Source organism: Lepidochelys kempii, chromosome 3, assembly GCF_965140285.1.
Source record: "Lepidochelys kempii isolate rLepKem1 chromosome 3, rLepKem1.hap1, whole genome shotgun sequence".
Lineage (NCBI taxonomy): Eukaryota > Metazoa > Chordata > Testudines > Cheloniidae > Lepidochelys > Lepidochelys kempii.
The window spans coordinates 30,987,706-31,014,605 of NC_136382.1; the positions used below are offsets into that span (position 1 = coordinate 30,987,706).

A 26,900-nucleotide genomic window follows, 5' to 3' on the forward strand; every position below is an offset into this window, starting at 1 on the left:
CAATGTAGTGATGTCCTAATGGGATGGCACAAAATCTCCCCCACATGCACAACATCTCAGTGTAACTTTTGGTTGACTCAGTAGTGTGAGGAAGTTACTGTTTTTTGTGGTTCTTCAGCTGTTCAATTCGATGTATCATATCCACTCTCCTCCTACCCACCTCCTGGCTATTGTAGTGAAAGGGGTTATTTTTCATCTTTCTTCCAACTGCTCCTGGGTGAAGTTAGGGATTGGCCAACTCCAGTTCATTGATTCAGTATTACTTTGGCTGTCCATGTGTAGTGCAGTGTTACAATTTCTTCTGTCTTCAGTATTCTGTTTGACTGTAGAGCCCCAGGTTGAGTATTGTTTGTGTACATCTGCTTTCTGAGTACCTGTTCTGTATGTTTTGAGAGAGCCATTCACCTGAATGCTTGGGGTGCAAAGTCTAATGTTGCTGAACCAGAAGAATATTTAGTACTGGCATAGCTCTGCTCATGTGTAGAACTGGGTGCTTTACAAAGGTAAGTTAGCATTAGTCTCCACACTTTACATTTAGGAAATTGAGACACTGTCCAATGCCCGATGGCAGATCAGTGGGAGAGCCAGGACTAGAATTTAAGTCGCCTGAATCCCAGGCCAGGGTTCTTACCTACTGGACCACATTACTTCCCATAAAGGGAATGTGAACACTAATCTTTTCAATGAAAGAGTGAAAACGAAATTCCCAGGTAGTAAGTTGATTAAAAATTGCTAAATCCCAAGGGGCTTCTAAGAACCTGAGTTACATATTTTACTTGAAGTTACCTTGCCTTATCACCATCTTGTGCCATAAAGGAAAAATAGCACTGGAATACACTAGGCAGATGACAGCACAGATAACACTTCATTTTCGGTATTTACTAGGAAGTATGGTAAATGCTTACGTTCATATATAATTATCATAGTACTGAAGCATCCGTGTGGTATTGGTTTAAGACAGAGGTGGGCAAACTATGGCCTGCGGGCCACATCCAGCCCGCGGAACCATCCTGCCCAGCTCCTGGCCGGGGAGGCTAGCGCTAGCCCCAGCCCCTCCTCTGCTGGCTGCGCCGCCATGTGGGCAGTGCTCCAGGCGGCAGGGCTGTGCGCTCCTGCAGCGCAGAGCAGCAGTGTGTCTAGCTCTGGCCGGGCGCCACGGCTGCCAGACATGCTGCTCTGAGCAGCATGGTAAGGGGGTGGGAGGCAGTCAGGGGACAGGGAGCAGTTGGATGGGGCAGAGGTTTGGGAGGGATGGGGGGCAGGGAACAGGGGGGTTAGATGGGGGGGTCCCAAGGGGTGGTTATGGGCGGGGGTCCTAAGAGGGGGCAGTCAGGGGACAAGGATTGGGGGGTGGTTTGGATGGGGGGGTTTTTGAGGGGGGCAGTCGGGGTGGGAAGTGGGAGGGGGCAGATAGGGGGCGGGGCCAGGCTGTTTGGGGTGGCACAGCCTTCCCTACCCAGCCCTCCATACAGTTTCGCACCCCAATGTGGCCCTTGGGCCAAAAAGTTTGCCCACCCCGGTATAAGAGATTAATTCAGAGTAAACCAGGCTTGTTTCATAAACAATAATCCGTTCAGAACTTCAACTGCTTCTTAGTTATATTTTTACAGACTTGTCTAAATACAAAAGTTGTACCAGTAAAAGTTGTACCAGTTTAACCACCAGTGTCTCAAAGGTGATGTTGTACAAATTTAGTTTAACCGGTACAACACTGAGAGTAGGCCAGGTCTAGGTTGAACCCTCTTGATTAGATAGTACAGGGCATTCCTGTTGTCTTTATTTTTCCAGGTTTTGTTGTATGATCTCAGATCCAGTAATCCATTAATAGTCAAAGATCACCAATATGGCCTGCCTATTAAATCAATCCAGTTCCAGGATCCATTAGATTTAATAATATCTGCAGATTCACGAATTGTAAAAATGTGGAACAAGGACACAGTAAGTCTATTAAATTATTTTTCTTAATTTTGTTCGTGATTTGAACTTATGTCTTATGTCTGCATTTCAATATAGTGAGGTATTTTTGTGTATCCTAAATTGCTTAGTATTGTTAGATTCTGTTTGACTTTACAAACACAGCCTTGGGAAAATCTTCAGTAAGCTGTTGTGTATTCAGATGCACAGACTGTTTTCAACAGTTATATAGTTGCTTATAAGCCTTTTTTAAAAAAAAGTAAAGGTCTAAAACATATGTAAAATTGGTGAGATGTAAAAAAAACAAAACACAAAATGTTTTCCTTCCTCTGTCCTTTTGGCACAAAGTCTGTTTTGCCCAAAATGCCCTTAATTCATTTCTAACCCCTGTGATCAACATTCTGTAATTCAAGGAGTCAGATGCTTATATTTATATAACTATGCCAGTACAAAGAAGGAGAAATTAAGCCTACACTCAAATTGCAATGTGCAATATGTTATATATTGCATTAACTGACTCATTTACAGTAGATCTTTTTAACCTTATAAGCTTAAAAGGCAGAGATACAGTTGAGCTCTCAGCCTGAATATCCATATGATGCAGGAGATGTCATGTTTGTTGGATGTGTGACCATCTCTTTGTCTTAATCTGTGCATTCATACTAATATTCTGTAAGGAATTTACTATGCGCAAATTAGCAGATCCATAATAGCGCTGTTGTAACTTAGTTTCATTTCAGGGTCTTGCATTATTTGCTGTTTTTCTCTTACAAGTGCTTGCATTACAGTCCTCAATGACTCACTAGCTGTTCTGCTCCTGTACTCCTCTTCTGACTTGATGATGGACTTTATCAAGAGAAGTCACAGCCCATTCAGTAGTTTCCAAATGCTTTATAGCCTATTTCAGTCAGTCATCTAGGGTTGCACTATTATTTCTCCACCATAGGAAAACTACTTGCCTTTACAAACACTGCGAGGCCTTTTAGGTTCACCAGCTTTCTTACAGTTTTCTATGATCACACATGGGTTGGTTGGTAACAAGCCCCTTTGCAGTAACTGTATAGTTAGTTACAAGGCTTGATAAATCCTTGACTAGTGTGTAAACACCAGTGCTAGCCTCTCTCCATTTTTCTTAATTTCATACATTTCTCTCAACGACCGTTAAGCACCATAAAACTTAGTAGGTGGCTCCTGAGGTGGGAAGAGAGAGAGTTTCTTACTGCAGGAGGCAGCGCTGGGTTTGGACTCTTTCCTAGAGTGGGTGCCAACTGGCCCCACCTCCACCAGATGTTGGTTCCTGAATATCTCTGTCTGAGTGCCAACTGTGCAGAGGGAGGTTGGGGTGGAGAGTCTCTGGCTTTGATACCAGAGTAGCCCCGTGCTGAGACGTGCCTTCAGGTGGGGAGCGGGAGGCTTTTGTCTGCTGAGATGGGGGTGGGAGAATGCTCTTCTGTTAATCATCAGGAAAAGACCAGAAGTGGGTGGGGTAACAGCATTCGCCTGGGAGGTAGGTGCGACTGCTGCAGGGAAGGAAGAAGAGACGAGAAATGGGATCCAAGTTTGCTCTGCTTTTGTCCCTCATTTTAGAACACTGAGGACGTGTATGATCATGCTTTTAGTACTATGGCCTAAGTCTTAGAGGCTTCTTTCTTACTGGCTGTCTTTTAGGTGCTTTTATAAGCAAACATATCTGTGCTGTCTGGGTTTTCCCACTCTTAAAATAGTCTTGCTTCTGAGTCCCTCTAAATTTGCGCAATAATTCTGGATTCAGTGCAAAACAGGTTCTGACCATTGTGGTCATTAAAGCTCACTTGGCACGTTTCAGGTGAGTAGGAGTAGATGCGCCATTTCTTCAATGATAACAGAAAGGGAAAGAATAATAGGAATAACTACAAGCTGGCAAGGAAGGGTATGAACCAAGTGGGTGCCAAATGGCTATTTCAGGGCTACAGCTGCTTTTCTCTGTCCAACTCAAAGGGCCAGTCATCATAAAATTATTCTGGGAAAGTTTTCTATGAACGAGTGACCCTGTAGTCTGTGCAGTCGGAGAGAGGTACTTGCAGAGAAGGGACTGAATTCCTACATTTTCAAGCAAATCCTTTGCCTTTAGACATCCGCATCTTTGGTAGTAACCTAATGCTTGAAATATTTTTATGTATTAGAATTTCAAGCGCTATGTTTCAGTGTGTTTTTTGCTCATGTTTCTATAATGAAAACGGAGACGGACATCAACTGCTTCCCTCATTCAGTGCCCTGCCACACACGGTAGTTTCATTGTCCAGGCACCATTCTAATTGGTAATCACATTCTTCCTAGCTAAATTCCCCCTGTAGATTCTACATACGGTTTTCTTCACTTTGTCTAAATTGATGTGTAGTGTTGCTATGTGTTGTTAAACAAATCACGTTCCACTCAAGAACAGGCTGTCTTTCAGTTACGGGTGAAGTGATCGGCATATATCACTCATGTATCTCAGTTCGTGGTTGAGGATTTGAGATCCTCAACTGAACGGCATTGTATAAATGCCAAGTGGTATTAAATGGCTATTTATGATATAAGATTATACCCAGAATATACTGTATACCTAGTTTTCACCTCTGTAATTAAGAAGCAGGTTTGGCACCCTTCTATGTCAATTTGTTAGAACAGGCAGAGGCTCATTCCTTCTATGCTGTCAGTAAAGGGATCCATTTTAAAATATTTAAAAACAAAACTTTTTTTTTTAATTAAAAAACCAACAGTTTGGGTCACAAAATTATTTTAATGCATATCTTGCCTATCAGTGGGATTATGTGTAGCAACATGAACTGAAAAGGTTGTTCAACAGATCTTACCCTTTTCTTAATGTTGTGCAGCATTGTTTCCTGTTTATCTATTTCTCCTGTTCTGTTACTTTGGATATTTTTTAAAATAGTATCCTCTTGTCTTACTTCACTATAGTAGTTTGGCTGTAAACTGAGATGTGTCTTCTTTTTTTTTCTTTTTTCTTGATATATCAAGTCAAATTCCTGAAGAGACACACAATCCTTAAACTGCGTACTTTTAATATCATTATTAAATCACTATTAACCTCTATTCCAGTCTTTCTAAGTTACTTACCACTGGATCCTTTTATTCAGACCTCTTTAATACAACGTTAATAAATTACAGGTAGTGTAAAGTGCTATGCCATGCCTTAATTTACACACAAGAATAGGGTGGGAGAACCAAAGCCCACACCCAACCTGTCATTTCAGCTCTCTAGTATAGATGGATTACTTATTAAAATGAGACTACATAGAACTGGCACATTCAAACTTTGCCGAAACGAGGGCTACATTGGCAATTTGCCTTGAACCTGAGGGCCCCATCCAACTTAAATAAAATGGAGTAGATTGCTGATATCCCCATCTTCAATGCAGCAGTTCCAAAAGGGAGATTACAAGTCCCAGCATGCAGTGTTGTATTTTGAGTTGAGCAACCGGTAGGCCACATATTCTTATTGAAGAGCTGGTCAGCCAGGGGCTACAATGTAGAATTCCTTGAGCTGCCTTTGCCATCATAGTGCAAAGCCTTGTTTGTACCATGCCTTGCCTGCTGTACTCTTCCACTATATTTTTAATTTCCATAAGGGCTACTTTTTAATCGGTTTGTTTTATTGAACTTTGTAATTGCATCATTTGAAATCTAATGTTTTCTTCCTACTATTTCAGGGGAAAATATTTACTTCCATGGAGCCAGAACATGATATCAATGATGTCTGCCTTTATCCTAATTCAGGTATTTAAAATACCCTAAATACCTATTACATTCAACAGGTAAAGCACCTCCTGCCTCAGGCTGTGATCTCCTTAGCTGTCATAGTGATGGAGAGTCAGGCTTGGTTGACTTTGGTTGGTAGACTTTTTATGGAGCTTAGTGTGGTCTTATTTGTATCCTCCTTTCCTCTGAGTCGGTAATGAATCAGTGGACACTATGGTTATAGGCCACTGTACTGTCATTCGGAGGATCAGCTGCTTTTGGCCATTGAAAATCCCATGCCATTTTTCATAAGAGTAGTGGTTTTAGCTCTGTGTCCAGGCCAGGACATAATTTGAGTAAGGAAAGTTTTCTTTTCAGAACTGGACAAGTTTTTTTTTCATCAGTGTTTTGACCAAAAAAAAAAAAAAAACCACATTTAAAATGTTTGGGTTTTGTCATAATTTCCCATTTTAAAACCGACAATTTTGATTGTTTTGAAAAAGAATAATTTATTTTCCCATTCTGTCAATTCTCCATTCCCACAGATGTTTTTTCAGTGTGTGTGGAAAATTAGATGGGTGGGGGAATCTCAAAAAATTAAATGTTTGAATCTCAAATGAAAGGTTTTTTATTAGTGTTTTTTGTTGTTGTTGTTGAAAAACAAAACAAATTTTTGAAAATTTTGGTCAGATTGGTTCTTTGGCAGCAGGCATATCCTTTGATTCACTATTGTTTTGCGGGAGGGTAAGAGGACTGACTGTTTTCACAGTAAAATCTGCTGTGTCATTGGCGTGTTAAGTCATGACGATGACAATACTGTGTTACAATTCAGTTTGGTCTTGCCTGTTATACGGCAAGCCAGCTCTGCTATAGTTAAGATTCAGGTGCACTTTATAATCTGCATGTCTACTTAGAAATTTACTATGCTTCATAGAGGTGTAGGTGGTGTTAGTTGTCCTTGTTTGGGCTCAGAAGAGTAAGGGGTTCCTGAGATACAGCCCCCTTGGAAAAAACAGCATTTTACAAAATCTGGTTCTTATAATATTTTTTGCATGCACACCTGGGACTCTACCTACGTCTTTGATCATCCTCCAACTGATCTTAGTCTGTATTTATCTCACCTAGTGCATGGCACCCATTGCTTCTTTGGGGAAGCAATATTGACGAAGTTATTAAAGAAGAGTTTAGATCTCTAGAATGGCACATACCAAAACTATCAAGTCAACAAGATTGAAATACAGATGTGCAGCAAAAGTAGGACTAGAGGGTTTCCAGACACCTTGTTGACAGTATCTGGGTAGCTGAAGAGAAGATGCTGTGGTTATTGAACAGAGCTACACCCATGCACTGAGAGTTCAAACCCTAGCCTTATCAGGAATCTGAGAATGATCTGTAGGCATACTGCTACTGTCTGTCTCTGTCTCTGTTAAGGGTTTTTTGACTTTTGGGAAATGTGCCCTGTAAATTTAGAAGGAGCTCTGTTTTCTGAATGATAATCAATTACACGTGCCCTGCATAAATATATTAGAGTAATTGCTGGGTACTTGCTACTTTTCCACCTGGGGATTATTATAGCAGAGTGCTAGCATTGATTAACTGGAAGGAAGATGAAAGGCCTTTAGGATAATGTAATCATGTTTCCTGAACAATGAAACTGAGTGTCATTAAAGGAAACCAGGTCGCAGGATCATTTGATCAAGGTGTACCTGATACACAGCCCTCTCATACAAGGTGCTTATAACATTGTTAGATTCTTATAACTTTGTTGGTGCAGAGCTAGGGAATACAAGGGGTCAGAGCAGTAAGGTGGAATGTAGGAGGATGTTGGAGTATTGCTGGAGGTCTGGGGGATGAGACGGCAGAGGAGAAGGGTTTAGGTGATGAGGGGGATAAATGGAAGGGCGGTAGGGACAAGGGATTGTGGGTGTCAGGCCAAGAGGAGGGAGTGGGGATTAGGGATGGTAGGACGGATGGGTGGCAGGAAGTGGGTGGGGGATTAGAGGTTGGAGGCTTGTCAGCTTCACATTCTCCCCTTCTGTGTTCTGAGTCCCTCTCCCTGTTCCCCTGTGTGTGCCAGGATCTGGGGAGATCTGAGGCTGCCTTCCTTCCCCCCCATGTGTGTGCTGGAATGTGGGTTGGGAGGGGAGTCTGCCCCTCTCTGTATCCCCCCATGTGACCTGGTATTTGCAGGGACCATGGTTCCCCTGGAGGATCTGAATTCCTCTCTCTGTCCCCATGTGTGTGCCAGGATGCAGGGGGTGGGAGGACCCTGTTCCTCTGCGTGGTGAGCTGAGAACAAGCATGCATGGAAAATGCACCAAGTATACAGTGCTGAGTCCAGGATGGGGAGCGGCAAGGAGTATCTGTCCCTCCCCTCAGAAAATGTCCCCACTGACTCCATGCTAGTACCTATACTGTTCCTGCAGCCTCTCCCCAGTTCCTCAGTCTGCAGCTCCCACCCTGACACCTGGCTCGCCACGGGAGGACTCTTGTGGAGGGAGAACCAGGCCGTCTTGGACAGCAGAGACGGACAATGAGAAGATGGCACAGAGGGAGTGAAGGGATTAACAAGCAGCCAGTGCATTCTGTGGCCAGTGTAATTGTTGACAGGGATCCAGAGGCAGTGCAAAGGGAGTGCTGGCCTGTGGTACATGGGGATGCTGAGAAATAATTTTTTTTATAAAAACAAGGAAATTAAATGTCCCCAACGTCCATTACCTCATAATTAAGATTGCCTAGTGGAGCCTCGTACCTTTCTGGAACATGGAGGCTGGCTAAACTTCTGAAAACCAGGAAATAGAGTTACAGTAATGCAAACTTCTGAAAACTAGGAAGCAGGGTTAAGGTGCAATCCATTGCAGTCTTAACTCTGCCCTTGGAGTGCTGCTCCAATGTGCCCATAATATGCCTACTAACAATCTGCCTTTGCAGTTAGTGCAGAACACTCAGGGAACAGGGCACATGATTACTGTAGCACAGAGTTTAATACTTTGTTTGCTAAAGCAAAACTTGTATTCGGGTGAGGGGTACTAGCCAGGAGCTACCTATACCTGCCCTGCACTCAAACACAGCCTTCTCCACAGACACAACAAAAAACTTGCTCAAGTGTACAATCCCTTTGTCCTTTTGCACAGGATTCCATCAAACACTGTACTTTCATTTACCCCTCATTAAACCTACAGACCACTTTCACATCCCACCTCACTATGGCAAGAAGGGCCCCTATGCACCACTACTCACACAACTTCAGAAGTAGTGCTGAAATGAGGCATACTGCGTCCCTCAGGCTACACACGCACCTCTTTCCTTTTATATCACACACAGGGAGTGCCTTGGAGAGAGGCTCAGATCACTCCTTCTGTATATCTCCTTAAATCACAATCACAGTTTTGCCAAGCTACTCAGCTAATCCCTCCGCCACTCGATACAACTTCTCATAACATAATGAAGGCAGCTGGAACGCATGCACATAATTCCCAGTGACTGTTGCCATCTCGGGGGTGAGGGTGCAGAGTTAAGGTTGAGTTGGCATGTACCTTATCTGTACTTCCTGGTTTTCAGAGGTTTATATTCGGCCATTCTCCACGGTTTTGGAGGGCATGAGGTACCACTGGCCACCCTTAACTCTTCGTATCTAAGTTGTGTTAACTAAGTTTTTGGGTATATAATATTGATTGAGACATAATCATATTTCCATTAAGTAGAAGTCTCTCTGCCCCATCTGCTTCTGTTCATTGCAAGTTTCTAAAGAACTTGTTTTTTTCAAACAGGCTCCAAATTAACACTTCCCATTGAAAAGAGAGTTCTTGCTTATTCCAGTCTGTGAAATCTCTTGCATATAAGAAGATTAGTCTAGTCTGTGGTTTGATAGGTGTGTCTCTGTTCTCATGAAAGATGGTCAAGGCTAACAAGCTGAGACAGCAGAAACATGCATAGGAGACTTCTTTGATCAAGACTCTCTTTTTCTGTTTCTCAAATTTCCCCTATGGTATACACCCAGGTACTGTCCCTGAGACAGTTTCCTCCTCTAATTGTTGGTGGAAACTTCCCAAGATGCTTACCTTTACTGTCTTCTTTGAAGCATTAGGCATAATTGGTAAACTGCTTCTACCGTTCTGTCTTTGGGGTTTTCCCTGTTCACTGAATGAACGGTTTTTCCTTTTCTAGTGGTAGTGAAATGCTAATGCTCCAAGGCACTGTTAATCCATGAAATAACCATAAATCGTTCTGGTTTTGTTTAGGTTGCCCGTAAACTTTTCTGCACTTGGTTTTTAACCTTGCTACTGTGACTCTCTTGGTGTTCCAGAAATATTCAGCCCTTTTTCGGTCTTCTAGAGTCCAACTGCATTGTGTATTTTTAATAAAGGGATTGTCTGGAAGGGATTATCCCCACCCATATTAATTGTGTGCCTCTATTTGGGTATAAATTGTATTTCTCCCCTCTGGCTACATGATGATTGATTGCATTATTCATAGTCTCAGTGGAATCTTTTAGAATGTTTTTAGGTCAGAAAGTTATCTAAATTGATTGCCCCCCCACACACACAACACACACTTCCCTTCATGCTTTTTCTTATTTGTATTATTTAAAGGTCATTTATGTAGGAAAGTCAAATGACATAAATGCAGAAATATATGCTGAATGTCCTTACCTACTAGTTTGGGGGGGAGGGGGAGGGAGGGGAGAAGTATAGCATATCATTTGTCACATCAAGTTTGTACAGAGCCTGTTGCCAGTTCTGGGTTTGCTTAGATTTAATAATACTTGACACTTGTACCTCACTTCTTGTCTTCAAAGCATTTCAGTTTGCACAATACCTCCATAAGAGTAGGTATTTCCCATTTTAAAGTTGCACAAATTGAGGTACAGTGATAAACTGGCTTGTTCAACAATATCATAAATACAATTGACATCTGTGTCACAAGATCCTGGCTCCCACTTCTGTACTCAGACCATACGTCTGATTCCCAGAATGATGTATTCTGGGCCATCACCAATACTGTAAATGGCAGTTGCTTCACTGAGACGGTCTATAGATCCCCAAGTAACAGGAAACTAAAAATTGCTACCGATGAGGACCCTATCAATGCGAAGGAAATTTTTCAAAAATTTCACCCCAGAATTAACATTGTTTCATCTCCATTGGTGCTGACCACCAAGTTAAGCACAGTATTAATTAGACGCCCTCTGAGCAGAGTGAGAGGACCGTAGCAGCCCCTGGCAGCCTACATACAGTGGGGCTCATAACAGTGCTCACATCAGTGGAGATGAACCAGTATTAGCAATAATGGGATTTTTTTAAATAGGGCAATGAGGCAGGGATAAGCAACTTACTTGGGGCGCAGTTGACAGGCTCTATTCAAGTCCTAATCAGTTCTGTTTCGATATGCTGTAGTTAACACTTTTTTTTTTCCTCAAAGATCTTTCATGTTTACTCAGACTGCTATTCTAATAACTGTTCCTTTTTAGTCTTTTATTTTATTTTATTTTTTATTTTATTTTATTTTATTTTATTTTTAGGAAAAAATAATTTAAGGGAAATGGAATTGATGTACAAATCTGCTTTGTATTGAATAGGACCTATTTTCTTAAAACACTTCTAAATAAAACAATAAAATAAATAAGCTAGTCTTTTATGGCCATTGTTTACACCATGTAATTGTCTCTCTCTTTAGGAATGCTGCTGACGGCCAATGAAGACCCTAAAATGAACATCTATTACATTCCAGTAAGTAATGCAAATAAGTTTGGCCCTGCTAGAAATATTTATGAAATATTGTTTTAAAACTGTCAGCACTTTAATGTAACACATTTTCTTGTCCAATTGTTCTATAGTAAATTTTGTGTGCAGACTGAATTAATTCTGGAAATTTATAAATAAGGCTTCTACGCCTGTGTAATAATTTGTAAAATCTATTGCTTAATCTCATACTAAACTAGGTATTGGAAACAAAGTGTGGTGTATTTATATTACATCATTATTTTATTGAAAATCAATCCTGAAGCTTGCCACACTCTTAACAATTCCTAAATTGACTAGTGGCAGTGGGGAAATTCAGTCAGAGCCCAAGAGAGAGAATCTATCAACTTGTTAAGATAGATCATTAAATATAAAATGTGGAACTTACCATCAAGATATAAACTGTCTTCTGAAATAATTACCCTAGCATCATAGTTCAGCTATAAGCACTATATTCATGGCTGCTGCTCTGACAGCCATCTTAATTTTGGTGGCAGTTCTTAGCACCTGGTTACCCAATGTCCTATTTGAATTGGAGCTTTTGGTTTCAGAAATTTAAATATATCCTCAATCTTGAGGTATATTTTAACCAGGCTTGTACCCAATCTCTAGTTGCTCACATACAGCTACGTCTGCATTTTAGTCTAACGCATGCGTGTTTGGATTCTTTAAAGTGTATGCACACGTCTTTATCTCTACAGTGTTCAGGTGCTAATATACATGTGAACAATTTTACATACAGAAAAGGAGGCCACCTCTGAAAATAGATAGGCCTTTCACCAATCATTATATTCATGTTGGCTCTATATCATGCATATAAACCAAAAATGTTGGTATATCTGACCACAGAGAGGGCCACCAAGCCTTTTCAACATTCTGGCAACGCTGCCCTTCCACAAATCTGACTTGCTCTACAGATTGGCTCCTTAATTATCATTGTTCATTCAATAATTTGTTCCTTCTGAGTCCAGCATGTAGTTTGAAAGCTTTCTGTGGTAGCATATGAGTTATTGCAAAGTTCTCTCTTTAGGAAGATTGAAGTTGTGTTAAAAATGTTTCAATCTAGTGTCTTGTCAGTGTCTTCAGTTCAACTGAATAATTTGGTGACTGTACTTCTTGTCTCTAAAACAGCTTGAAAATTTTCTGAGTATGTTGCAGTATCCTTTTTTGTGCATGTTATGAATATCACATGTGCTTTACAAATGTAGTAACTTACCTATATTCTGTTGTGATGGTGCTGGGTTTTGCAGTGACAAATCCAATGTTGTTTCATAATGAAAACATTGCATGCATGCCTTCTTTTTCACAGACAGGCATGCTATGTTACAAAATGCTATACTCAGACTTATTTTGGTTAATTCCCTTTTCAATGAGTACACACGTATAAATTGTAAAACAACTAAAAAGAATCCATTTTGTCCATCTCAAAAGTCTGAAATTTTAAAAATCCTCCTAGGACTGTTGAATTTACACAGTGTTTCTGAATGCAACATTTTGCATTATATTTTAGATTATATCTGAGAAATGTAAGTCACGCATAGCCAGACATTCCCTAGCGTAGAGCATTTGTACTTGTACTTGTGTAGAGCACAAATTATTCCAGTTACAGTCAGCATTAGCCTAGACTCAGAATTTTCTCCTTTGTCCCATTTTCCTGTTAGCATATGTCTTAACTGTGTGTGAATCTATCCACTTTTGATTAGACCATGCCTTCTTTAGAAGTTTTCCCATCACAAATACAAAATATGGTCCTGGAGAGAGAGACTAGCACTTAGACATCCAAATGATAAATGTTCTATAAATACTTGTAATAGATGAAGTACGGGTTTTGCAGGACTGTAGCATTAGAGGAAATTGAATTTTGGTGTGGAGATCGTTGTCCAACCATATAAGAAATTTAAATTGAGTTCTCTCATTCACCTCAATGAGGCTGTTGAGTTTGAAGTCTACTGAGGATAATTTAAATGCCAACATACGTTTTTAGTACAAAAATCTGATCCATTTAAAATGGAAAGTTCTGGTACACCATAAAATATATTGAATTTAATATCAAAGTAAACAGCTGAACTAGAGGGGAAGAAAGCCTGGAAAGGCAGTGCCACATAATTCAGGGGGTCCATGATGCATATTGAATCTAACGTGTCACGAGCTGAATTTGCGGTGAACTATTTCTTGAAGTTAAAAATGTGAAAATGTTTTTACAGGCTTCATACTTAGCAAATGGAAATATAAAAGACAGAGATCAGGTTAGTCCTAAAATATTTCATGGCATTTATCACCAGGATTAACTCAGCATTTCTTAGTGTCTTCATACTACAGCTTTACTTTTTGAGCAGTCTGGCTCAGAAACAGGCAGATTCACATATCCATGTTTCCTGTAGTTTGCATGTCAGTAGATGATTTAAAAACAAAAGTATTTTTTCATTTTTCTTCACACTTCTGGCGTCCTAAGCAATGTGATGGTTCCCTTGCAGAGAGACAAAAATTGCTTTAGCCCTGTGGCTACTCTGAGCAGATCTTAACCTCCAAGACCCAGCAGCTTGCTGTTCTAACTACTCCAATTTTCCCCAGGCAAGTTTTTTGACGATTCTGGGATTGGTTTGAGCCAGGATTCAATTTTACCAACAAATAAGGGCTTAATTTATTTGTTTATTTGCTGCAAGTTAGGCATGAATAGTGCTTCAGAAACCCTGTCTTTTTGAGATGCAGACAAGAGCTGATTTATTATCCTTTAGTTTCACAACCAAATAAATGCCCTCAGAAAGGGCTTACTAACGTACAAGGCAATGTTCCTTCAGCACCTTTCGGGATAATTTAATGTGCCACACTCGAATAAAATCCGTTCAACTGATCCTGTCTCTTAATTATTTAGCATGTGCATAGTCGTCTAGCCAAGTGACGACATCTTCAGTGGCGTGATGCCATTCTTCTACGCCACCGCTGAAGCTAGTAAGCAGGCATTCATCAACAATGTGCGTCATCGTCTGTATTGCGCCGCAGCTGCATAAAGGGCTATCACAAAGGCCCCAGTGATACTGGTTGGCTGCACAGAGACCTTGCCCAATCCAGAACCTGTTCAACAGGGACCATTGGCAATGGGGCAGCTCATAACCAGGCAGGGAGATTGTGGGGTCGGTGACGAGGGACTGGTTGGGGATTATAACAGATATCCATTCCTCTCGCCAGAGTGTTTCTGCCCTAACATCCTGGCGTGGCGAATGAGACCATAATGGGTGACGTGACTGCATACGTGCAGCTGGTGGTTTAAAAAGGTCATTTTGCAGCAGCAGGCTTGAGCTGGCATGTACTTTCTCCAGGCTCCGGGAGGTGCTTAACTCAGGCAGCTCCCAGAAGTTGCCAGCATGTCCGGCTGCTAGGTGGAGGGGTCAGGGGGCTCTGCGTGCTGTCTGCGCCTGCAGGAGCCACCCCTGCAGCTCTCATTGGCTATGGTTCCTGACCAATGGGAGCTGTGGAGCCGGTGCTCTTAGTGCAGGCAGCACACAAAGCTCCCTTGCCACCCCTGCACCTAGGAGCCAGACATGCCACTGCTTCCAGGAGCTGCACAGAGCCAGGGCAGGCAGGGAGCCTGCCTTAACCCTGCTGTACCGCTGACCGGACTTTTAGCAGCCCGGTCAGCAGTGCTGACCGGAGCCAGTAGGGTCCGTTTTTGACCAGGTCGAAAACCAGATACCTGGCAACCCTAGATAACATTTAGTCATGTCCCAAAGGGAGCACAGAGGCAGGATGCCTTCAGGAGCTCGCTGGTACACCAGAACATAGATGCTGCTACGCTCATATATGTAGCAGGGATAGTAATGGATGTGTCTGCTCTATACCCCATCGTCACCCCTTTTGGGGTGCAGCATGTACCCCCAGAATAGTTGTAAGGGAGTAGTGCCTATATGCCCCACGGCCCAGAGACTACAGCACTGTCAAGGCCTTGTGCAGACCTTTAAATGGTTCCTTACTCCCTCCCTGCACTGCATAAAGGCCAAGTGGAATTTGGCCCTTGATGAGACGTTTTAATTTTATTTGGCTTATATGTCAAAGGGCCTGGCGTAGAAATTCCATTCTTGTTTTATTCTGTTGGCCTTAATGAGGGCAAGTGCCTCTGAACTGAATTGGGCAGTTTGGCAGAGGCTTAATAGTTACCTACAGTTTATGCAAACATTCGGAACCTGCATCCCATGAGCCGGTTTCCTGATACATAGTTTGATGTGTGCCTCAGGAAGCTTGAAATCAAAGGTATGTGTGCTTTGGGATATTTGAAGGCTATTGATGTTAAAAGTGTGCACTGAGACTGCTGCCAGGGAGATGAGGAGGAAAAATCTGTTGGGGCAGTGAGGTCCAATGGACTGAGATCTGAAATTGGAACCAGGAACTCTTTCGCTCTAATTGCAGCTGTCCGATAAATAGATTCATAGGTTTTAAGGCCCAAAAGGACCACTGTGATCCTCTAGTCTGTCCTCCGTTTACATAATGCCTTCTGTTCAAGGATTTCAGGACCCCTAATATAAGGGTTTGAGAGTCTTAAATTATCACTGAGTGAGAAAAGCACTGTTATCGACATTTAAAAATGAGGTGGGGAAATTGAGTCTCTGAAAGGTTGTATGATGAGTATATAGGGACAAACAGGGTTAGAATGCAGGGCTGAAGCCTTGGTTGCATGCCTAGTCCTCTAGCCTCATTGGCAAATTACTTATTAGTGTCTGTTTTCCCCCATACAAATTATGGATATAAGATTGCTGACATGTAAATCCTCAGGGCATCTCTGTGAGGCAGATGTTTTACCACTGAAAATGGGAAGCTCTATATCAGGGGTCTCAAACTCAAATGACCACGAGGGCCACATGAGAACTAGTGCATTGGCCCAAGGGCTGCATCACTGACACCCCACCCTTGCTGCCCCTGGCCCAGCCCCCACTCTGCCTCTTCCCACCCCTTCCCTGCCCTCATTCCAACCCCTTCCCCGAAGTCCCCACCCCAACCCTGCCCCCAGGGGGCACAGGAGGGGTGCGGGGTGTGGCAGGGCTTAGGGCAGGGAGTTGAGGTGCAGGAGGTGTGCAGGGTACAGCAGCGGGCTCAGGGCAGGGAGTTGGGGTGTGGGGTGCAGGAGGGGTGAGGGGTGTAGCAGGGGATTGGGGTGCAGGGTGCAGCAGGGGGCTCAGTGCAGGAGGTGCGCAGAGTGCAGCGGGGGCTCAGGGCAGGGAGTTGGGGTGTGGGATGCAGAAGGCGTAAGGGGTGCAGCAGGGGGTCGGGTGCAGAAGGCGTGTGGGGTGCGGGCTCTGGCCTGGCGCTGCTTACCTAGAGTGGCTCCGGGGTGGCAGTGGCACGTACCGGGGCCAGGGCAGGCTCACTGCCTGCCTGCCTGCCCTGGCCCGTGCTCCAGCATCTCCCTGCTCCGCGCTGCTCCAGGAAGCCGCTGGAACCACATCCGTGGGGGTGGGGGTCACACGGCTCCGTCTGCTGCACTTGCTGCTCCTCCAGGTATAGAATCATAGAATATTAGGGTAGGAAGGGACCTCAGGAGGTCATCTAGTCCAACCCCCTGCTCAAAGCAGGACCGATCCCGACTAAATCATCCCAGCCAGGGCTTTGTCAAGCCTGACCTTAAAAACTTCAAAGGAAGGAGATTCCACCACTGCCCTAGGTAACGCATTCCAGTGTTTCACCACCCTCCTAGTGAAAAAGTTTTTCCTAATATCCCACCCAAATCTCCCCCACTGCAACTTGAGACCATTACTCCTTGTTCTGTTATCTGCTACCACTGAGTACAGTCTAGAGCCCTCCTCTTTGGAACCCCCTTTCAGGTAGTTGAAAGCAGCTATCAAATCCCCCCCTCATTCTTCTCTTCCACAGACTAAACATCTCCAGTTCCCTTAGCCTCTCCTCATAAGTCATGTGTTCCAGTCTCCTAATCATTTTTCCTGCCCTCCGCTGGACTCTTTCCAATTTTTCCACATCCTTCTTGTAGTGTGGGGCCCAAAACTGGACACAGTACTCCAGATGAGGCCTCACCAATGTCGAATAGAGGGGAACGATCACATCCCTTGATCTGCTGGCAGTGCCCCTACATATACATCCCAAAATGCCATTGGCCTTCTTGGCAACAAGGGCACACTGTTGACTCATATCCAACTTCTCGTCCACTGTAACCCCTAGGTCCTTTTCTGCAGAACTGCTGCCAAGCCATTCGGTCCCTAGTCTGTAGCGGTGTATTGGATTCTTCCGTCCTAAATGCAGGACTCTGCACTTGTCCTTGTTGAACCTCATCAGATTTCTTTTGGCCCAATCCTCCAATTTGTCTAGGTCCCTTTGTATCCTATCCCTATCCTCCAGCATATCTACCACTCCTCCGAGTTTAGTGTCATCTGCAAACTTGCTGAGAGTGCAATCCACACCATCCTCCAGATCATTTATGAAGATACTGAACAAAACCGGCCCCAGGACTGACCCCTGGGGCAGTCCACTTGGTACCGGCTGCCAACTAGACATGGAGCCATTGATCACTACCCGTTGAGCCCGACAATCTAGCCAGCTTTCTATCCACCTTATAGTCCATTCATCCAGCCCATACTTCTTTAATTTGCTGGCAAGAATACTGTGGGAGACCATGTCAAAAGCTTTGCTAAAGTCAAGGAACAATACATCCACTGCTTTCCCTTCATCCACAAAACCAGTAATCTCATCATAGAAGGCGATTAGATTAGTCAGGCATGACCTTCCCTTGGTGAATCCATGCTGACTGTTCCTGATCACTTTCCTCTCGTGTAAGTGCTTCAGAAAGGATTCCTTGAGGACCTGCTCCATGATTTTTCCGGGGACTGAGGTGAGGCTGACTGGCCTGTAGTTCCCAGGATCCTCCTTCTTCCCTTTTTTAAAGATGGGCACTACATTAGCCTTTTTCCAGTCATCTGGGACCTCCCCCGATCTCCAAGAGTTTTCAAAGATAATGGCCAATGGCTCTGCAATCACATCCGCCTACTCCTTTAGCACTCTCGGATGCAACGCATCCGGCCCCATGGACTTGTGCACATCCAGCTTTTCTAAATAGTCCCGAACCACTTCTTTCTCCACAGAGGGCTGGTCACCTTCTCCCCGTGCTGTGCTGCCCAGTGCAGTAGTCTGGGAGCTGACCTTGTTTGTGAAGACAGAGGCAAAAAAAGCATTGAGTACATTAGCTTTTTCCACATCCTCTGTCACTAGGTTGCCTCCCTCGTTCAGTAAGGGGCCCACGCTTTCCTTGACTTTCTTCTTGTTGCTAACATACCTGAAGGAAACCCTTCTTGTTACTCTTAACATCTCTTGCTAGCTGCAACTCCAGGTGTGATTTGGCCTTCCTGATTTCACTCCTGCAAGCCCGAGCAATATTTTTATACTTCTCCCTGGTCATTTGTCCAATCTTCCACTTCTTGTAAGCTTCTTTTTTGTATTTAAGAGCAGCAAGGATTTCACTGTTAAGCCAAGCTGGTCGCCTGCCATATTTACTATTCTTTCTACACATCGGGATGGTTTGTCCCTGTAACCTCAATAAGGATTCTTTAAAATACAGCCAGCTCTCCTGGACTCCTTTCCCCCTCATGTTATTCTCCCAGGGGATCTTGCCCATCAGTTCCGTGAGGGAGTCAAAGTCTGCTTTTCTGAAATCCAGGGTCTGTATTCTGCTGCTCTCCTTTCTTCCTTGTGTTAGGATCCTGAACTCGACCATTTCATGGTCACTGCCTCCCAGGTTCCCATCCACTTTTGCTTCCATTACTAATTCTTCCCAGTTTGTGAGCAGCAGGTCAAGAAGAGGTTTGCCCCTAGTTGGTTCCTCCAGCACTTGCACCAGGAAATTGTCCCCTACATTTTCCAAAAACTTCCTGGATTGCCTGTGCACCGCTGTATTTCTCTCCCAGCATATATTAGGGTGATTGAAGTCTCCCATGAGAACCAGGGCCTGCGATCTAGTAATTTCTGCAAGTTGCCGGAAGAAAGCCTCATCCACCTCATCCCCCTGGTCTGGTGGTCTATAGTAGACTCCCACCACGACATCACCCTTGTTGCTCACACTTCTAAACTTAATCCAGAGACTCTCAGGTTTTTCTGCAGTTTCATACTTGAGCTCTGAGCAGTCATACTGCTCCCCTACATACAGTGCAACTCCCCCACCTTTTCTGCCCTTCCTGAACAGCTTATAGCTATCCATGATAGTACTCCAGTCATGTGAGTTATCCCACCAAGTCTCTGTTATTCCAATCACATCGTAATTCCTTGACTGTGCCAGGACTTCCAGTTCTCCCTGCTTGTACCTCCCCTGAAGCTCCCATTGGCCGCGGTTCCCTGTTCCCGGCCAATGGGAGCTGCAGGGGTCAGTGCCTGGAAGTGAGAGTAATGCATGGAGCCCTCTGCCGCCCCTTCCCTCCCCTCCCCTCCTGCAGAGGCATGGTTCTGGCCACTTCAGGGAGCAGCACGGGGCTCACGGTGCCATGGGGTAGGCAGAGGGGCGTGCCGGAGTTGGGGCACGGGGAGCTTGGCTGGCCGCATGAAAGAACCGCGGGCTGCGTGTTTGAGACCCCTGCTCTATATTGTGGAGGGATAACAATCGTTCCACATTTGAGGTTTTGACCAGCTTTCTGTTTAACACAGTCTTTACTCCCTGATGTTGCTAAAATTACATTAATCCACTTGTAGCTTCTTGTATGGTGTAATAAAATGACTGTGTGACTATGTCATTCTCCATCTGCTAGCTCAGAGCAGTCATAATACTGCTGCAGCTCCTAGAGATTGTCATTTCAGTTGTGGAGCCAAAGGTCCTGGATTCCCATCCTGGCTGATGACTGTGTTATATGGGTGAAATATGTGGGATGTTCTCAGTTTTCTACCATTTCATAAATTTTGTTTTGTAAAGTTTGGGAGCAATTTTATAAGGCTCGTCTTAACTTTAAACAATTAATCAAATCAATCAAATCAAATCAATTTAGACAATTTAAAAAAAATCAGTGTGTTGTACATTTAAAAAAAGTTTTTAATGTTTTCCTACCTTGTAATTGAAAGAGCTGTGCAGATGCCAGTTTGACAGATGCCTGCCTACATCATAAATTGTGCTGAATACTTAATTGAGATCAGAAATCCAGTTACAAATATCCTGGAGTCCCTGTAAGGTGAAGCAGTTCATTAATAAATTCTAAGGCCAGAAGGGACCATTGTGATAATCTAGTCTGACCTTCTGTATAATACAGGCCATAGAACTTCCCCAAAATAATTTCTAGAGCAGATCTTTTAGAAAAACATCTCGTCCTGATTTTAAAAATTGTCAGGGATGGGGACTCCACCATAACCCTTGGTAAACTGTCCCAATTAATTAGTAATATAGTTAAACACTGTTAAAAATGTGTGCCTTATTTCCAGGCTGAAGTTTTCAACTTCTGCCATTGGATTGTGTTGTACCATTCTCTGCTAGATTGAAGAGTCCATTACTAAATATTTGCTCCCCATGTAGGTACTTACAGACTATAATCATGTCACTCCTTAATCTTCTCTTTGAGCTCCATGAGTCTATCTTAACAATCTGTTTATCACAAAAGGCATGTTTTCTAATTGTTTAATCATTCTCCTGGCTCTTCTCTGAATCCTCTCCAGTTTATCAACATCCTTCTTGAATTGTGGGCACCAGAACTGGACACCGTATTCCAGCAGTGGTTGTACCAGTGCCAAATGCAGAGGTAAAATAGCCTCTTTACCTCTACTAAAGATTCTCCTGTGTATGCATTCCAGGTCTGCCTTTCCCTTCCCCTCCCTTCCAATAGCTAGATTTCACGGCAGAGGTCTGATTTCATGGTCCGTGACACATTTTTCATGGCTCTGAATTCGCTAGGGCCCTAGCGATTATATTGCTCCTGGTGGTCTGATCTATGGACCAAGTTCATTTATGTGTTGAGGTCAAGGCTGAAGTAGTCTGTGCAGGTGCAAAGGATTGTGCCTCTTTGATGCTATGGAACAGATTCCCTCAAGTAGGTTCCAAATACTACAAGAAGGTTGTGGAAAAATTGGAAAGAGTCCAGCAGAGGGCAACAAAAATGATTAGGGGCTGGCACACATGATTTATGAAGAGAGGCTGAGGGAACTGGGATTATTTAGTCTGCAAAAGAGAAGAATGAGAGGGGATATGATAGTTGCTTTCAACTACCTGAAAGGGGGTTCCAAAGAGGATGGATCTAGACTGTTCTCAGTGGTAGCTGATGACAGAACAAGAGGTAATGGTCTCAAGTTGCAGTGGGGGAGATTTAGGTTGGATATTAGGAAAAACTTTTTCACTAGGAGCGTGGTGAAGCACTGGAATGGGTTACCTAAGGAGGTGTTGGAATCACCTTTCTTAGAGGTTTTTAAGGTCAGGCTTGACAAAGCCCTGGCTGGGATGATTTAGCTGGGGATTGGTTCTGCTTTGAGCAGGGGTTTGGACTAGATTACCTCTTGAGGTCCCTTCCAACCCTGATATTCTATGATTCTAAGTTATCTCCGCTGAACCAAGTGCTAAGGAAAGCAAGGGGCTGAAGCTGTTTAATACTGATGCCTCGAAACTGGATACATGGACATACTCAATCCTTGCTTAAGTATCTCAAAGCAGACTGATTCTCATTTCCTAGACTTAAAGACAACTGATGTGGGGTTACATACTTATACCAGATCTCGATACTTTAGTGTATTGGCCTGATTGTTAAAAGAGGAGTGTGGAATTTTTCTAAATTAGAAGAGTGTCCGCTTTAGAAGTTGTTGACTTTCCTAAAGTCTTGGCATACAGCCACATAGACTGGCTTCTCTGACTGGAAGTAGTTTAGCTTCTGGTGCAAGGAAGAGATGTTAGTCTCTAAAACTTCCTAGAACATCTTTGACTTTCAGGTGGCTTTGGAAAATAACTTGATTCCTTAGCCCTTTCCTGGTTCAGGGCTGGTGTTCTACATGAAACTTGAAAATGCTTCAAGATCACCTTGTGGGGATTCTTCCCCTTGATTCATTTCTTCAAAGAAGTATCTTTAAAAGGTTCTGATTTTAATAGAATACTCTCTTTCAGCCTCAGTTTTGTTATGTGGGCATGTCTCCTTATGGCTCCATCCTCTGAATGTCTCTTCATTGTGATTTCTTCTCCCAGAAGGATCAGCAATTCGGTTGACTTATCCACTCAATCTTGTTTGCTTTTCCCCTATACAAGGTGCTGTTTAAATGATCAGTTCTTGCATTTTCTTGAAAGTCTTCTCTCTTATCGGTATTAACTAGGATATTTCACTACTTTGCATCTGTACTCATTAAAAATCTCATTTAGAAAAGTGGCGTTGATTTGTCAATAGCAATGCTCTAACACATTTTGTCAACATAGAACGATCTCATCAAATTCTAGGGTTATGTGTGCATGTGTCTTCCATTTAATTAACTGAAAATTGAATCAACAAATTCATGTTCAATGGGAAAATTTGTTCCCTTCCCCCCCCCCCCCCACATAGATGAAAGGAGCTTTTGACTTCTATAGTCCATCTCCCCTGCTTCACCCTCTTATCAATCCACAGCAATGCCGAATGGGTGGCAGGATTGGAGTACGAATGAAAACATTCTTTTTATCCTGCTGTAGGCTCCTGAGTTAGGTCATACTTCTAAGGCCACATGTAACTGAATGGGTAAAGAGCTGTGTTCAAGAATCCCATAGACGGAACAAGACAATTTTCCTGAATGGTATTGTACTGTAGCAGTCTGTTGGGGAACAGGTGCTGTAAGAGATGGCAACTAAGCTCAGGGGTCTTGTATAGCTATCTTCATCATGCCAATTCAGACAGCCTAGTGAGAAACCATCCTTTGTTCACCATTTGCCTCTGCAAGTACAGCCTTGAGTTGTAGTTGTGCCCATCTAGGGCTTCACAGATGTTTGTCACGTCTGTTTTTCATGATTTTTGGGTGTTGCTGGTCATATCCCATCTCTTGAGGCAGGACTTCTTTGAAGCAGAGTGTGGTGAAGAAGGGGCAGAAGCATCCAACCTACCCAGCACCCATTTACTCTCCCTCTTCATGCATACACCTTGCACTTTCACTCCCAACATTCAAAATCTCATTCCTGGTTTCTTGCTATGGCCAAATCCCACAATCCTTGGTTGGTGCAGAGAGTTTGCATTGCAGGAGGAACCTTTAAGTGGTTGGGCCCTGTGTGGAAAAAATTAAGAAACACATAGTGAAGGATGCAGGGCTTGCATCCATTTACCAGTTGATGCTTTAATAGAAGTAGACCAGCAGAGAGTGCTAGAAACAATACTGATTGTAGTTGTTGCTTCCTGTAGATGGCAAGAACTACATCCTATTTGTTATGTAGTGGCAACGCAAAAAAGTAGTCGTCTTGAAATAGACTTTATCAGTTACATTGTGCATTTATCAAATGTTAGCCCATTCTGTTTACAAAAGAAAGAAAGCTATCAATCTGGATCTTAATTCTCTGGGAGTTCCAAGTCTTTTCTAAAAACTCATTTTTTTCTGCAATGCTCAAAACCATTGACCTGTGTCAGTGAAATGTCGAGCTTTATGTCAAGGTGGAGAGATCAAATTCACATTCCTTTCTCTGTTTTTCCCATTGTGCTCTCTTACTTGTCTTTTGTAAATTGCAAGCTCATTGCGGTAAGATGGTTGTAGAACTAAGCACATTGACAATTCAGAAATAGTTAATAAATTGGCATCAGCCACGGTAGACTTTGATTTTTCTTTAGGACATTCTGTTGTTTTGTACTAGGTAGTATTAGATCACTGTGGGATCAATACTGTCATTAGGCCTTTTTAAAGCACACACTGTTGGATGAACTTTAGAAGACCAGTGATATGTATACTTCAATGTAATCCCTACTGTCCTAATTTTAGGTGAGGTGAAAGGCAACCATGAAGCAAATGAATTGTACCATAAGCTCATCGACTTTGATGAAGCACTATGAAATGTAGAACAGTCTCGAATCCCCAAATTAAAATCACTGGTAACATAAAGTTAGTGCAGTAAAGAAGATAATTAAAATGCCTTAACGTTTCTTCATCAGTAATACAGCTAACAGGGATGTTTGGGGGTTGTCATGGAATCACAGGGGCTGGTCTATGCCCCAGCCTGTAATCAGTCCCTTGGGAGTGACCCTTTTAATGTGCTGAGCCCCAGGGGTCCACACGGTTTCACAGGGGCAAGCCTGCCACCTCTACAACCCCAGACTGGGCCTTTGGGAATCCGCAATCCCTGTCTTTTCTCCGTGGCTCCCTGCCGTGAATCCAGGCAAGCCAGATTCCTGTGGGAGGCTTGCTCTGTACCCCTTCAGGATTCAGTGTTCTTAGTAAGTATCTGAGTATCTCAGTAAGTAAGTAGCACCACTGCTACAGCCTTTTCAAAAAGAAGGTAACAGTTTATTAGTCATCTGGCTACAGAATCTGAAAGTCCATAGGTGAACATAGAGAAACTAAGGTTAAGACACAGTCTGTACTGGCTAAAGCCAGGGCGCCGTTGAAAGCTTTGGCCTTGGGCTGTGCTAGGAACCATCTTGGTTTGCTTTCTCTCTGTCCCTTTGTTAGTCTCGGTCAGAGCTGCTGTCTCTTTCCAAGACCAGCTCTTACCACAGCCACCTGACACCTTTCAATTTTGTTCTCTGGCTCAAGGCCTTTCTCTGATTCCCTACGGGTGGGGTGGCCATGGGGGTAATCTCCTGCCTCTTGGCTGTTGGTTGCTAGGTGTGAGTGTCCTGGCGATTGAGGTTACCATTGTCTTTTGGGATCCTCTGTTGATATGGGTTGGTTTCAGCCAGTCCTTAAGGACCCATTCATATCATCCCAGGCAGTTGCATGACCTAAACACCTCATGACAGGTTTCAGAGTAGCAGCCGTGTTAGTCTGTATTCGCAAAAAGAAAAGGAGTACTTGTGGCACCTTAGAGACTAACAGATTTGTCTCTAAGGTGCCACAAGTACTCCTTTTCTTTTCGCTAAACACCTCATGTCTCCCACTGTGCTCCAGGTGCATTTTAACTGTTGTGCCCCCACTGGCTAGTCATGTAAGTCACTGCGGTGCATACTCTTCCTAAAAAGGTTATGGAAAATTCCCACTTCATCACAGTTTAGTGCTGACAAAGATGTTTTGGGAGCCTTGAGCTAAAGGGTGGTGGCATTAAAAGCACAAAATGTTTTAGTATTAAGAAAACCACTTCTTACTAAAACCAAAGATGAACTTGTTTTAAGACTTAGTACATCATCCTATTTAAAGTATTTGGTTGTTGTGTAAACTTGAAAATAAGTTCTATCATATCATCCTGATATCTTAAACATGAGTTTGAGCAAATACACTACGAAATGTGTTTTAGGTGAACAATATGTAGCCTGTTTTACAGTATGTTAACAAATTTAACACAAAAAAAATTGTTTGTCCATGCAGACGGAAGTGTGAGCTTCCTATCTTTTAACCTGAAGGTTTTCAGGCTGAAAAGTAGCACATTGGGCATATTCCCAACAAAGGAAATCCTCTATTTCCCATCAGCATTAATTGGTTCAGAAGAATCACACCCTTGCAGGCATGAATACCCAAACCATCAATGTGTGACATTCAGGAAGCAATTTCCTGGTCATCCTGTGGAATCTTTTTGGTGTCGATGTTCAGCTAAAATCATGTGTCTGCATTATGAAAGTATATGAAGCCTTCATATTGCTATTATATCTAATACAAGACAATCCAGTAATTAATTGTCCATTTTAAATTGACACTACTACACTGACTCATGACTATAGTCCATGTCTCATTTTGAGGGAAGTAGCCAGTCTAAATACAGACTACACCAAACAGCTCAGGTAGCTTAGTTAAGCAGGACAGCACTCCTTACAAAATACATTATGCTATGGCCACTATTTTTTGTGCTCTGATTTTTACATTAATAACAATAATTGAATATTATATCAAAAGTCCTTCAGACTAAATTCTATACAATTAGCAAATTTTACTGTAACAGTGATAAGGAAAAAGCAAGTATCTTCAGTCATCCTGTGAGTTAGAAGGGACCAGTAGTGTGGTTATCTACTTGCCCTCTTGTTTCCTAGTAAGCTAAATTAGTCCAGGTAAGACTTCTCTTTATGAGCTAGATCATATATCCATACATTCTTAACTCTAATAATAATAAAGAGGTTAAAGAAGCCAACAAGAAACTGCCCTTTTTGTTCATTAACCCTCTGCTGTGTAGCTCCCATTTTCTTCTGAGCTCTATTTGAGTCCTTAATTGCAGTGTTCTCTATCATTTCTCCAGCAGATTTGATATTCCAAATTGTGCTCAAATTTTCATTGCAGAGTGCTCCTGCTTTTTGAAGGTTAAATAATGTGCATGAGAATTTTTGAATTGAACTACACACTCCACCTTTCGCTTGGTAGCAGGGAGGGGGCTTGAGATAGAAGTAAATTCTCTGCCACTTACATGGTATGTTTCCTTCACCACCATACATGCAGATGCTGATATTCTGCGAGATTTTGTGTTGTGCTTCTAGAGGGGTGAAGCATAAAGTTGAGAAG

At 42.9% G+C, this 26,900-nt stretch overlaps 1 protein-coding gene across 5 annotated transcripts in view; it reads left to right on the plus strand.

The window, feature by feature from the left end:
* Positions 1-26,900, plus strand: part of NOL10 (nucleolar protein 10) — a 96,516-nt gene that overhangs the window by 21,821 nt on the left and 47,795 nt on the right. For 3 of the 5 annotated variants that reach the window (XM_078852064.1, XM_073336019.2, XM_078852066.1), the window contains 3 exons: positions 1,789-1,938; positions 5,607-5,673; positions 11,311-11,363. In XM_078852064.1, coding sequence (XP_078708190.1) covers positions 1,789-1,938; positions 5,607-5,673; positions 11,311-11,363 — 270 coding nt within the window. The remainder of the gene's footprint in view (positions 1-1,788; positions 1,939-5,606; positions 5,674-11,310; positions 11,364-26,900) is intronic. The other 2 variants (XM_078852065.1, XM_073336020.2) reach the window with 1 other exon arrangement.